Source organism: Rhineura floridana, chromosome 3, assembly GCF_030035675.1.
Source record: "Rhineura floridana isolate rRhiFlo1 chromosome 3, rRhiFlo1.hap2, whole genome shotgun sequence".
Taxonomy (NCBI): domain Eukaryota; kingdom Metazoa; phylum Chordata; class Lepidosauria; order Squamata; family Rhineuridae; genus Rhineura; species Rhineura floridana.
In genome coordinates, this window is record NC_084482.1 from 44,646,653 (window position 1) to 44,659,902 (window position 13,250).

A 13,250-nucleotide genomic window follows, 5' to 3' on the forward strand; every position below is an offset into this window, starting at 1 on the left:
CTAGGTTTATATAGTTACCCCATGCATTTTTTTTAGGGAGGGGGGAGGTTATGTGAATGCCCTGCATGTCGTAATTTCATCACCAATGTTGCTATCCACATGAACACAAACACGAGCACTGAAATTCATTCTTCTAACTAGAACAGTTTCCAGACATCTCTCTTACATCCACAGTGAATTAGTCACTCTTCCTGAAGCTGTGCAAATGTGCTATCTACCTTCTGAATATGCTGTATTACTCTCATTCCAATTCCATGCTGAGATTGTTCCAACATAGAATAGAATAGAATTTATTCTTGTGGTCAGAGACCAGTACAAAGCATCAAACATTGTATAAAACAAATTAAAAGATCATACATTTGCTAACTAGGATCAGACTGTGTAGGCAGTTGAGCTAACAGTGTTCTACGGAGGGTAATTGCCTTGGCACAGAATCTAGCAACGCTGTATGTAGTTTGGGGATGCTGGTCTGATAAAAGATAGCTGGTATAAAATGAGGAGTCCCGGCCCGGAATCGATTGAATAATTGGAGTTATATTAGAAAGACGCAGATTGTGATAAAAGGGACAGGTTAAAAGTACATGGGCTACCGTTTCAACTTTTCCCATCCCACAAGGGTATAGACGCTCCTCATGAGGAATTCCACGATATCTGCCCTCGAGGAGAGCTGAGGGAAGCACGTCAAGCTTCGCCAGTGTAAATGCTTTTCTGAGTCTAGTATTGGTAAGAGAGCTGAAGTAGTGCGCAGGAACTAAACCCCTGGTGAAGAAAGTAGGATCAAACTTAAATGTTGCCAACGATAGATGGTTTTGGAGTTCAACATCCAGGATTCGTTGTGAAATAGCCAGCCACGCTTTAGAGAAGCCCAGCATGGAGATAGCAGGGAGAGAAAAACTGAGAGTTGCAAATTTCCTGATCAGAGACTTATGCCAGTTGGATTTATATGAATCAGAAAGGACTAGGGGGGCCAAACCCACAGGGAAAAACCACAATTTTAACCAAAGTCTCACTTTAAGTTTCCAGATGCGAGCCTCGATTGTGGGAAGACCTGCTTCCAGTCTTAAGACGTTATTGGAGACGCATGTTGGTGTCCCTAAAATAGACCTCAAAAATTTGGTTTGAACTGGTTCAAAAGAAACAGATTTGGAATAGACCAGTGCTTGAGAGCCATAAAGCATTTGAGAGATGACTTTTGCCACAAATATTTGAATGGCGGACGGGACATATTGCCCTCCCTTGGTATAAAAGAACGACAAAAGAGCCTTCGAGTTCCTCTGGGCGTTAGTGATGGCGTTCTTTGCATGGAGATGCCATGCTCCGGAGGAGTGGAAAGTCACTCCCAGGTACCGGTATGAGGAAACCTGTTCAATTGGGAGACCGTTAAGTTGCCAGCTGTGCATCACCTTTTTCCTGGTGAACACTAGTACTTTCGTCTTTGCATGGTTTATAACTAGTCATTCTTTGGAGCAGTAGTCTGCCCGAAGTAGTCGATGCAGGCCAGTGCTGGTCAGCGATAGCAACACTGCGTCATCGGCATAGAGTAATATAGATAAGGGTTTGTTGGCGAGAGTAGGAGAATGTGATGAAATCTGCGCCAAAGAACTAACCAAGGAATTTACGTAGAAATTGAATAGAGTTGGAGCTAAGACACAGCCCTGCTTGACGCCCTCATAGGTGGGGATTGGTTTGGTCAGATGGCCCGCGTTGTTACACCTAATAAGAAGTTTAGTGTTCTCACAGAGGCATCGTATGAGAACTAGACTAGCAGGCGTCTGTCGATGTTGGTTGACTCAAATTTTTCCCAGAGTTTAACTCTGGGTTTAAGATTGAAAGCAGTTTTAAAATCTATAAAAGCCGTGTAAAGAGATCCTCCCTTTTTGGATGAATATTTCTCTACTAGATGTTGAAGGACTAATATATGGTCCGTGGTAGAGCGTTCCACTCTAAACCCTGCTTGTTCCTCGGCCAAAATATTCTCTTGTACCAGCCAGCTTTGTAATTTATCAAGCAAATGAGAGGCATATAACTTGCTAACTATATTTAGCAAGCTAATTAGCCTGTAGTTGGCTGGATCAGAACGAAGGCCTCTTTTGTAAATTGGAATAATAGTAGCTAGACCCCAGTCTTCAGGAATACGAGCCGTGCGGTCGATGGTCGTAAAGAGAGCTGCTAGAACTGGAGTCCACCACTCAATGTTATGCTTGAATATTTCAGGAGGGATATTATCGGGTCCAGGTGCCTTGCCCACTTTCAGCCTTGCAATAAGAGAAGAAATTTCCTTGGTGGATACCAAGGGCCAGTCAGGAAGATCTTTTGGGATGCCCACAGTATGTTGGAATTGCTCCTGCCCCTTTGAGTGGATGTTGTAGAAATACAATTCCCATGTTTGTATGGAAATATAATATTTGGGCCAAGGGGGTGGTTTGGGCCATCCCCTGGCTACAAGTCGCCAAAAGGTGGCCGCATCTTTGGCCTTTGAGGCCTGGATTAGAGATTTCAATTGCTGTGTCTGTGCCAACCTTTTTTTTTTCTTAATCAGTAGTTTATAATTCTTTTTCAGCACTAGATATTCCATAGGCAGAGCTGAGAGGTCAAGGTCTCTATATATTCTGTACTTCTTAGCTAGAAGTTTCTTCATGGCTAGACGCTCTTGGTCAAACCAAGGTTTGGAGTTGAACAAAGAGGCATGAGGCCTTACTACATGGTTTAAGATTAAACATTTTTGGAGTTCCGCAGACAGTTCTTGATACAATGCTAGTATATTTACCTCTATCTGAGTATAGTATTCCCTTTATTTCTAACTCTAATTTAGGCGACCATTTGGTGAGGGCAATTTTCGTTGGTAAGTCTATACCCACAACTGGAGACCAGTCAGCCTGGGGGCGTATATTGGCACAGTAAAATGATGCAACTAATGGGAGATGGTCGCTCTCCATGCGATTCCCAACTGTGCATCTGGCAACTGATCTTAAAAAATCAGATGATACTATAAAGAAGTCAATTACAGAGGCATTGGATCCAGAAAAAAAGTGAACTCACCACTGTTATCACCGTCCACAGAGCCGTTCAACATGGTCAGATTCAGGTTGTGGAGCATTTGAAGGAGACAATAGCCTGCATAATTACATCCTGAATCTTTGGACTGTCTTTCAGTTAGGTTGAGCGCCTCATCTATAGGCAGAGGGATTTCATGAAAATAAGCATATAACGCTCTGTCATTCGCATAAATTCTTGCATTGAAATCACTGGCTACCACTAGCATTGCTATTGCGTGCAAGCTGAGTGCAACAGGTATATGTTCTAGAACAATTAGTTAAAACTAGTTTTTGAGGAATGAGTTTTAGACTCCATCTAGTCTCTTTTGTCAGATTCTGGGGAGGGTTAGAGTCTCGGCATGCTAAAGAGCGCAAATCCTGCAGCTCTGAAGAATGAAGTTGTGGCAGGCTATTAGTAGAAAGAGGCGGTGATAAGGAAGTGACCATTACAACAGAGCCTTCAGACTTGGCTTTAACACACTTTGGGCAATCATCCTGTCTTGTAGCTTTGATCTCTTGACTGCTCCTCATTTTAAGTATAGAATCTAATAGTTTAAATTTTTTTGTAAAGTTCATTTTTCTGCCTCGATGGAGCTTGACGTTTTTAATATTTTTGCTCTTCTTGATGGTTGTAAATCTTTTATTCCTGGAGGTTCTTTTGTGTTCCAAAGTTGCCTTCCGTTTATATTTCCTAGACTTTGAAAGTTGCACAAAGCTGGTGGGTTGGTAGCCAGATCTAGACTCATTTTCCTGATGACCGCCAAATGTCTTGTAAACTTCCACCAGGGTAGTTGTTAGATTCAGTTAAAAAAAAATTAATACAAGATATTTCTCTGGAGAGCATGTGGAGCCAGCATTCCAATGGTATGTGATCGATGTATTGTTGGCCATCTGGTTGATTTAATGTGTCAGTTCTTGCTTTTAGATTTGTAGGAGAAAGATAGTTGGAAGTTGGTTGATTGGACAGCTTCATGTCCTCTCTATTTTTTTCGAGAACAGAATAATTGTCTGGAATATTGAATGCCTGCTGCTTAGCCAAACTTTGAGCCTGCTCTAACTCAAAAGCGAGATTATGGGGGGGGGGAGGTCAATTAAATCCATTTGAAGAGCTCCCTTCATATCCAAAGACCAGTCCAGGGGAGTATTGTCATGACTGGAGATGGGTAGGTCACCCTCTTGAGACCCCATATTCACTTTCTCACCAACCCTGTCTCTTTCGTCAAGAGGATCTATTCGCTGCCTTTGCACAAGGGGAAAAAAATGAGTGATAATTGACCGTTTTGCTGTTTTTATAGGTAGAGGCTGTTCACCCTCCAGGGGCATTCCCAGCTTTCTATAAGTATTCCTGGTGTGGACCATGTTATGGTGTTTTTTCTCTAAGAAAACAAGGGGAAGCCGGGATTAGAATTGCAACAGCTGTAACAGTCCAAAAAAGAAAAAAGAAACAATGGGACATGGATCAAAATGAGTATTTTCCCTGGTTTTTCTCCATCCTTAGTATCGTCTCCGGTAGTAAGATGAATAAAAAATTGCTTACTTGGGTGTTGGAAGATGAATGTTAGCAGTTTCCACAGGGTACTCTGTTCAATTAATGCCGGCAAGGAGGAAAAAAAAATACAGAGCGCCGTCCTTAACACTCTCAAGGCCACCCGGACAATTGCCAAGATAAGGAGTTGAAATTAGTGTTGCTAATGAAGGAAGTAGACCAGATGTAAAATTGCAAGGTTCAAGCTGTACTTTACACAGCACTTTAGAGGAGCAGTTTGTAGAGCAGACGAGAGCAGTGTCTTTCCTATCAGGCCACCATCTTCCTCCGAGCTAACATATGTACCGAGCTAACATATGTACTGCCTGGTAGATGATATTGTATGGTAAATTGTTGTTAACTACATAATCTTTATGCAACATGGAAACATTATCTATTATGGAAGTGTATGAATCTTAGCTGGACAGTAGAGGAGGATGAAGATGCTGCACCAGGGAAATGTCCATTATGCCTTTGAGTACAATTTGCTGGGGAGCAACAATGGCTGTGGTGTTGGACCTGTGCATTCATGCCCGTAGGAGACATTTGGCTGGCCAACATGGGAAACAGGTTGAAGGACTTGATGGGCTTTTGGTATTCTTTTTATATGGAGCTGGTTTAGTGCTGTCTTTCCCTGCATGTACTTACCTGTGCATTCCCATCTTCATTGGAGGCCCTTCTCTGAGTGCCCCTGCCTGCTAGGCTTAGTTGACTGGCAACTACTGAGGGCCATTTTGGCAGTGGCAGCTTGTTCCTGAACACTTTTTCCAGGGAGACTTACCTGGTACCTGCTCTCAAGTCTTTCTGGCGCAAGACAAAGACCTTTATATTTTCCAGTATTTTTAAAAACATCACTTGAATTGTTTTAGCTCACACCTGTTTTAGTCTATGTCTTTTGTTTTATGCTTGTTGTTTTTGTTGATTGGTTGACAGTTTTGTTGCTTAAATTGTTTTAAAGTGATTGTAGTGTCACCCTGGGAGTAATTTTTACTGAATAGTTGGTGCATGTAGAAATAAATAAATAAAATGACCTCTGCTGCAGTTGTAAAAATTTCATTGTGTAAATGTGTAGGATAAACTGCATCTTGGGTATTGGCAATGTCAACAGGAGACTTTAGCAAGATCTGTCAATACGGTGACTGATGAACAAATGGTCACAACAAAGTACAAGAGATCAAGATGATACATTGAGTCAATCAGTTCACAATCCTAGCTGCGATATGTTTTTATAGTTAGATATATTGCCACTGGTGTCTTTCCAACCCTGCTATGATGAACTTCCTGAGTTGCTGGGTGTCTCTTTGCCTTCTCTTCATACAGTTGAATAAAATAAGGCGTGAAATGCTCAGTGTTGAATGGCAAGGAGCGTTGTTTTATACACAATGGCTGCAAGAGAATATGGTATAAACTTTGTTTGTAGTTTGGTTCATGGTTTGATCCCCTTCAAAGAATCATTCTTGATAAGCAACATGTGATGACTCATTATTCTAGCAGTGTCTGCACTTGTTCTTGATAGCTTGCTCGATGTTGTTTTTGAACATCAAGAGGACATCCCGTCCTTGAGATTGGGCCCTGAGATGAGGAATGGCCACAATTAATTTCCCTTTGAGATGCATAGTGATTGATTTACTCATTGTGTCATTGGCCCAGTGCTTTGAGATGAGCTACTTAGATTTGACCAAGATGAGCCAACTCAAAAACAGCATTATTGTCATCTTACCCTTTGTGTTCTGTATGTATGGAACAAGTTGAACAAAATTCCCACCACCTAATGGGCTATCACTGAATTCTTTTTATTATTATTATTAAAGAAAATAGGCATTGGTGTTGGCAGGACCGTGGCATTTGAGATGATAAGCTGCATTAGTTAATTAATTAAAAAATTAAACCATTCTTCATGGATACCAGGGCGGTATGCTATGGGCATGACTAAACTATTTATACCAAGATAAAATACAACAATACAGTGAAAATAAACAATAAAATAGATTTAGAGCAGTTAAAATAAAGCAGTCTAACAGCATAACAAACACTTATATGCCTGAGCAAATAAAAAGATACAACCTCGTATCTCTAATTGCCACAATCACTTGCACCACTATACACACTTACCTGGGAGTAACTCCCATTGAACTCAATGGGACTTGCTTCTGAGTAGACTTGCGTAGAATTGTACTGTAAATCATTTGCTGATCAGTTTTATGTGAACTTTGGTGTCCCTCTACTCCAGGGGTAACAACATGGTATCCTCCAGCTGTTGCCTGGCTACAACTCCTAGCATCCCTGACCATTGGCCATATTGGCTGGGGTTGGAGTCCAAGAACACCTGGATGGCACCATTTTGGCTATTCCTACAGTATATGCTGTTGCATTTTTCCCTCTTGGTACTTAATGCCAGTCCCTTTGTCAATTTTCCCTTTCCACTTCTGTCACAGAAAAGACCCTGAAGGTCAGCTTGTTTATTTGCAGTAAAGTCTACTAGTTTTCTCGTTTTAATGAGGCTTGCAGAATATTTTGGATGCCCTAACTGTTCTGTGCTCTTGTCTTGTGTATGATGCATACTGTTAATGAGATCTCTGCATGATTTATGCCACAAGGTTGATTGTGATGCTAAATGTGCCTCAGTTCCTTGACTAGAATTAAGCTGGGCGATGTTTACTTCAAATGGCAAAGCACCAAGTTTCTTGTGTCAATATGTATTGAACCACATATACACAACTGGTCAGATCATTCTATATTGACCTTGGTGGGCTTAGTTTTGTTCTATTTACAGAGGCAATCACATATGCTGTTCACACATCTAGGATGCTGTTATCGCTACTGTTCGGTCTGTTGTACAATCAAATGATCTTGATTTTCTTTGCTGTAGATGCTTTGAGATTTCAAAGTAAACATGCCTAGGATTGTGCTGCACACCAGGTCCTCCTTTTAAGTATTTGATTTGTGTATAGTTCTGACAGCTACTGTTAGAAAGTTATTGTTTTCTATTATCATTATGGTTATTCACAGTTTTGCAGTACAAGTGTCTCTGTTATGATTCTTGTTGGTTTTCCTTGCTTGTCTGGTGAACTTCTTTAAAAGTTAAAATTGCAGAATTGAGTTCATTATTCTTTGTCATAATAGGCCAACTATTTTTTATTCTTTGTGCTCCAGAAAAGGACTACTGGTTTCCCCTCCCCCAGCCTGAATCTTAAGGAGTTGGTAAAATTTCCCACTCTGAATTTGATGGTCTCTTGAACAAAGGACTTCCCTTCCCCCATTTCCTACAGATTTTTAGGAAAACAAGACAGTCAAAAAACATGTGGTTTATTTCAGTGAACCTTCTTGTCTTGAGGAACAACATCTAACTTTGAACCTTTTTTGGCAATTGGTTTATTTTTGTCTTTTCTATTGCAGGATAAATAATAATAAAACCCCAGACATTGTTAAAAGTTGTATTACTTGCATTTTAAATTCCACCCTCGCCCTTCTGCCTCTTCACTCCCCCACAAATCTATTCTTCAGACATGTTGTGGCCTGTAAAAGGTCCAGGACAAATTGGCATTCCAAAATCTGAATCCTAAAATGGTCTTGGCAACAGCGGCGTCACTAGCGGGGGTGTGTACGGACCTCTGGCGCGCGCCCTCCCAGGTGCATGGACGGGGGTGGCTGGTTTTGCGTGCACACGTGCACGCACTCACCACATGCTCCAGGCTGGCGGTGGAAGGCCTGTCCCAGCTTCACTGCCAGTGAGCGGGCGCCTGCTTTCGGTCTCGCCCGCCCGCCCGCCTCCAAGGAGGAGTTGGCTGTGCCAACCTGGAGAGCTTCTCGGCTCCTTTGCTGGGAAATGGTGCAGGGTGGGGCGGCTCTGGGTGTCACCCCCCTCAGGGTGTCACCCGGGTGCGGTCTGCACCCTCCGCACCCCGGTAGTGATGCCCCTGCCTGGCAACAGCATTCCTTGTGGGGTGATTAGCAGTAGCGTAGCAGCAAATTCAGAAGTGCAGGATCCCTTCATGATAGTCACAGCCACGTCCCTCCCTCTTCTTTGGCTGCTGAGTTGAGAATGATGGAAGTTGAGCTAATAAGGGGTAGAATGAGGTGGCAGAGGTTCAAGGGTGAATGCTACCATGACAAAAAGGATTTTTTTATTGTTCATATAGTGGAATACTCAACTTGGAACTCATGTAACATAATGGTTTAAGACCATAAAGCTATGAGCTGGACATCCCTGGTTGAAATCTCAGCACGGCTATGAATTAGCTTCTCCAACCTACTCTTCCCCTCATGTCAGTAATATGGGTAGAATGATGCTTTCCTTAGAGTTGTACAGGCTACTCAGGGTGAAGGACAGTTGTAATTAACTTAGTTCTGTTATTCTAAGCTAAGCATTAAAAACGTGTCTGCACTGATTTGGAAGTGGCCTCAGTGTGTTGAACTAAAGCCATGTTTCCACTACATGAATGAGCCACGGTGATTGGATCATGGACTCGCCCCTCCCTGTCCTCATCTTTTTTCCCACGAGGATGAGATCGGAAACTCCAACCTAGTTCCCCATGTCATCCAAACTCAAGGAACTGTGGTTTGTTTAAAGTAAACTATAGTTAATGAGGACATTAGGCTCTGAAATCATGATTTGATCCTAGTTTCTTTTTGCTAAGGAGAATTCAAGCAAATCAGAGCCCCCTTGGGGAACCATGACTTGTTTTAAATTGGAAGTGAAAGCTGCTGGTCTCCTGTGAGCATGAAAGAGTAGGACGGAAACAGGTGAGCGAGCAGGCCCTGGCTAGTTTATGTAGCAGTAAACTATCATTTTGTGTTATGTCTGAACTTGGCCTGTATGTGAAAAACTCACTGTGACTTCTCGTTTTTCATGTTATGCTTGTATTCTTGAGATCATATATGTGAAGCATTTTGAGCAATTAGGGAATCTGTTATGTACCTTATTATTAATCTTCCTTTTGTACAGTTGTTCTGGGGTTTGCTTGGGCAGGGGTCTAATATTCCCACTAAATTGCTTCCTGTTTAGTGTGTCAGTACTTTGTAAAAAAAAATTTTTTTTGCTGTTATGTGAGAAGACTGGAGCAGGACAGCTGTTTGCATTATTGTAGTTGTTGTTGATGATGTCCCCTGATGCTCAATGGGAATACAGATGCTCAGTCCCCACAGGCGGTAAAAATGTTCAGCATCAGTTCTCTGGCTAAGAAGAGACAAACCAATGACCTGATCAAAGCAGGAAGAGTTTCCACATAGTTTCCTTGTTGAGCAGAAAAACCTGCTGGTTAACTCTGGTGTCTCCAGATGCCAGGGCAGTTTTCCTAACTTCTCACAGTTGCAAGTCTCATTCACAAACAAGAGATGAGTTTTGTCTTGGCATTCATGTGAGCTACACATGCCAGCTGGGGATCTGGAACAGCAATTTCACAGCAGTCCTGAGAACAAGCAGTTCTCTGAAGCTGCGTGATGTCGAGGATTGTTGTAATTGGGGAAAGAATCTGTGAATGGGCTATGGAAAGAGTGTTAAGGAGAGATCTTAAGGAGCTGTTTCTTTAGCCCTGAGAGGTATGATGACCTGCTCCAATCATAGCAGCGCTGGAATGGCTCAGGTCCCTGGTAGGTAGGAATGTAACTGACTTAACAGGACCAGGACATCTAGACCAGCATTTCTTCTAATCTTAATTACTATAGAGTGAGATGCTACACAGATGTGTGCTAGAACATAGAGCGGTGTTCCCCAACTTGGTGCCCACCATATGTTGCTAGACTCCATCTCCCATCATCCCTGACTATTGGCCATTCTGGCTGGGGCTGATGAGAGATGAAGTCCAACAACATCTGCAGGTCACCAGGTTAGGGAAGATTAATGAAGGGGTGGTCAAGTTGTTCAATAATGACTTCCATGGTTTTGAAATCTTTTGAGCACGAGATGTTACACATAAATGAATATATTCATTCTTGTATTCTAGAATGGAACAGGAAGAACTAAAATGTTGTATAGTATACATAAATGTATGATAGTACACTTTTGGTGATTATGGGAAGATATTGTTGCTTTTTCTCCCTTCACAAATAAAAAAAACTATAAGTGCTTTGGTATATTTTCTACAACAAATAAAATACTCCTAAGTTTGGGAACCACATGTGAAAGGTTGAGCAAACACTGCATTTTTTTAAACAGCAGAATGTACCCCAGGGAAACAGAAATTTTACTTTTAGACAGTTGTCATCTGACTGTCTCTGGATTATCATCAAGAAAAAAAGGAAATGGACTGCCTTCAAGTCGATCCCGACTTATGGCGACCCTATGAATAGGGTTTTCATGGTAAGGGGAATTCAGAGGTGGTTTACCATTGCCTCCCTCTGAGGCTGAGAGGCAGTGACTGGCCCAAGGTCACCCAGTGAGCTTCATGGCTGTGTGGGGATTCAAACCCTGGTGTCCCAGGTCATAGTTCAGCACCTTAACCACTACACCACACTGGCTCTCATCATCATTACTCCTCGCATTCTAATGCATCGCTAGTGAATTATGGGTAACCACTTCTCAGAACTGGCATGCAGCCACCCAGATGTAAATGCAGAAGTTGCCTCTGTAATGAAGCAGCCAGAGTTTATAATGTAATCTGTGTGCAAGCCCTGAGAGTGGTTTGAAGATGTACAAACACATAATCTATTCTGAATGGTGCTGTACTGAGGAGCACTTTTCCATTTCACATACATGTAAGCTTCAGCTAAGACAAGATCAGCACAGCACGTGTTTTGTTTCTGTCATTTGGGCTGATTGCAGGTGTTGCCACCACTCATCATATGCTCAGAGGCACATGTACCAAATTCTTCCAAGCTACACAGGATGTGGATTGGACTGTGAAAGACCAACCCAAATTGCATTTGCATTTTGACAAATTTGTAAGGCAGTCCAATATCTCAGAGAGGAGGTCAGGTCTCCTGCTCCCCTGGTACATTCACTATAGCTGCCCAATTTCCCTGCTTTTTAAAGTTTGATAGAAATACCTGTTGGCTATAGGTATGTTCTTAAACTGCAAGGTTTTTTGCCTATTAGTGAATTTTTCTGCTATTTAATCTGGGAGGTAAAATGGGATCCTGTGCAAGTTTGCTGAGAATGTATTGATTATTTGCATGCTTATTGAGTTCAGTGGGATTTACTTCCCTGCAATCATGCTTAGGATAGGGGAGAGGAGGAGGAGGAAGGGCAGGGGTAGGGGAGGAGGACAGGAAGGGCAGAGGGGAGGAGGGGGATGGGAGCAGGGAGAAGGGGGAGGGGAGGAGGGCAGGTTTGATCATTTGCATGCTAATAGAGTTCAGTGGGATTTACTCCTGTGCAATCATGCTTAGGATAGGTAAAACTGACCATAGGGGAGGAGAAGGGGTAAGGGAGAGAAGGGGGAAGGAGGGAGAGGGGATTGGAGGGGGAGGGGAAGAGGTAGGGGAGGGGTGGGAGGAGGGGGCAGGTTTGATTGTTTGCATGTTTTTTTGAGTTCAGTGGAATTTACTCCTGTGTAATCATGCTTAGGTAAAACTGATCTGAGGGAGGGGAAGGGAGGAGGAGAGAAGGGGAAGAAGGGGGACAGGAGAGGGATGGGGATGGGAGGAGATTGGGTGGGTGGGCCCTGGGCAGAAGGGAAGCTATGAACAGTATCATTGTTTTTCAGGGTTTCCCACACCTTTTTATTCTACAGCAGGCACATGTAGTCTCCCACCCAAATTTAAACCAAAGCTACCCCTGGCCACATCCATACCAGACTTTTATTTCACTTTAGACAGTCATGGCTTCCCCCAAAGAATCCTGGGAAGTGTAATTTATAAAGGGTGCTGAGAGTTGCTAGGAGACAACTTTTTCCCCTCACAGAGCTACGAGGGGCTGACTGTTAAACCACTCTGGCCACTGGAGCTCTGTCAGGGGAATAGGAGTCTCCCAACACCTCTCAGCACCCGTCACAAATTACACTTCCCAGAATTCTTTGGGGGAAGCTATTCCACTTTTTCTAAAGTGGAATAAATGTCTGGTATGTGTGTGGCCGCCTGATTAGCAAAACCAAACAGCTGTGAGTCTGGCTTTTAGAACACTTACAGTTGGTTCTTACTGAGCATGCCTGAGCTATCATTGCCTCCAATGTTAAATTTCTTAATTAAAAATCATCCAGGCATTTCTTAAAGTTTTAAATTGCAGAAGATGAAGGTCAGAGTGTGGGGCAAGGTCAGTAGTAGGATTATAGGTACTCTGTGAACATGGCTGCTTTTTAATTAATCTCGACAAATTATGAGAACACTGAGAAAAAAAATCCAACAGGGGTCTGGATTTCCCCCCTCATTTTAGACTTTGAACTCTAGATTCTCTCTAAGTGTTTTGTGTATTGCCATAAAAACGTAAAAGGTTGTTAAGCAAGTGTTTCTGAGTTCAAGTATAAGTTTTGTAAGGTTTTGTTTTGAAATGAGCATATGGGAATCAGCAGAATGGCATGAGGGGGTAGTTTCAGTTTAACTTTGTGGAATGCAAAAAATCCATGCTGGCTACAGTATACAGCCACTCTTGTGGCTGTATAATAAAATTGGTTCATTTCAGAATGGTTTAGGAGAGCGGACACTTTCTGTCACTCACTCCTAGAGAGCACCCTACTAGTGGATGATTTGACTTCAGATGTACCTATACTTGCATCTTGCAGGGGGAAATAATAAATAATTGTGATGCTTTTTTTTCT

General features: G+C 42.4%; 1 protein-coding gene across 8 annotated transcripts in view; it reads left to right on the forward strand.

The window, feature by feature from the left end:
• The window catches only part of ARSG (arylsulfatase G), a 154,361-nt gene that overhangs the window by 123,910 nt on the left and 17,201 nt on the right, over positions 1–13,250 (forward strand). Inside the window, exon 12 of one of the 8 annotated variants that reach the window (XM_061615611.1) lies at positions 9,198–9,303. The exons of the other annotated variants lie outside the window; for them this stretch is intronic. Coding sequence (XP_061471595.1) covers positions 9,198–9,278 — 81 coding nt within the window. The 3' untranslated portion in view covers positions 9,279–9,303. The remainder of the gene's footprint in view (positions 1–9,197; positions 9,304–13,250) is intronic. 8 annotated transcript variants of the gene reach the window in all.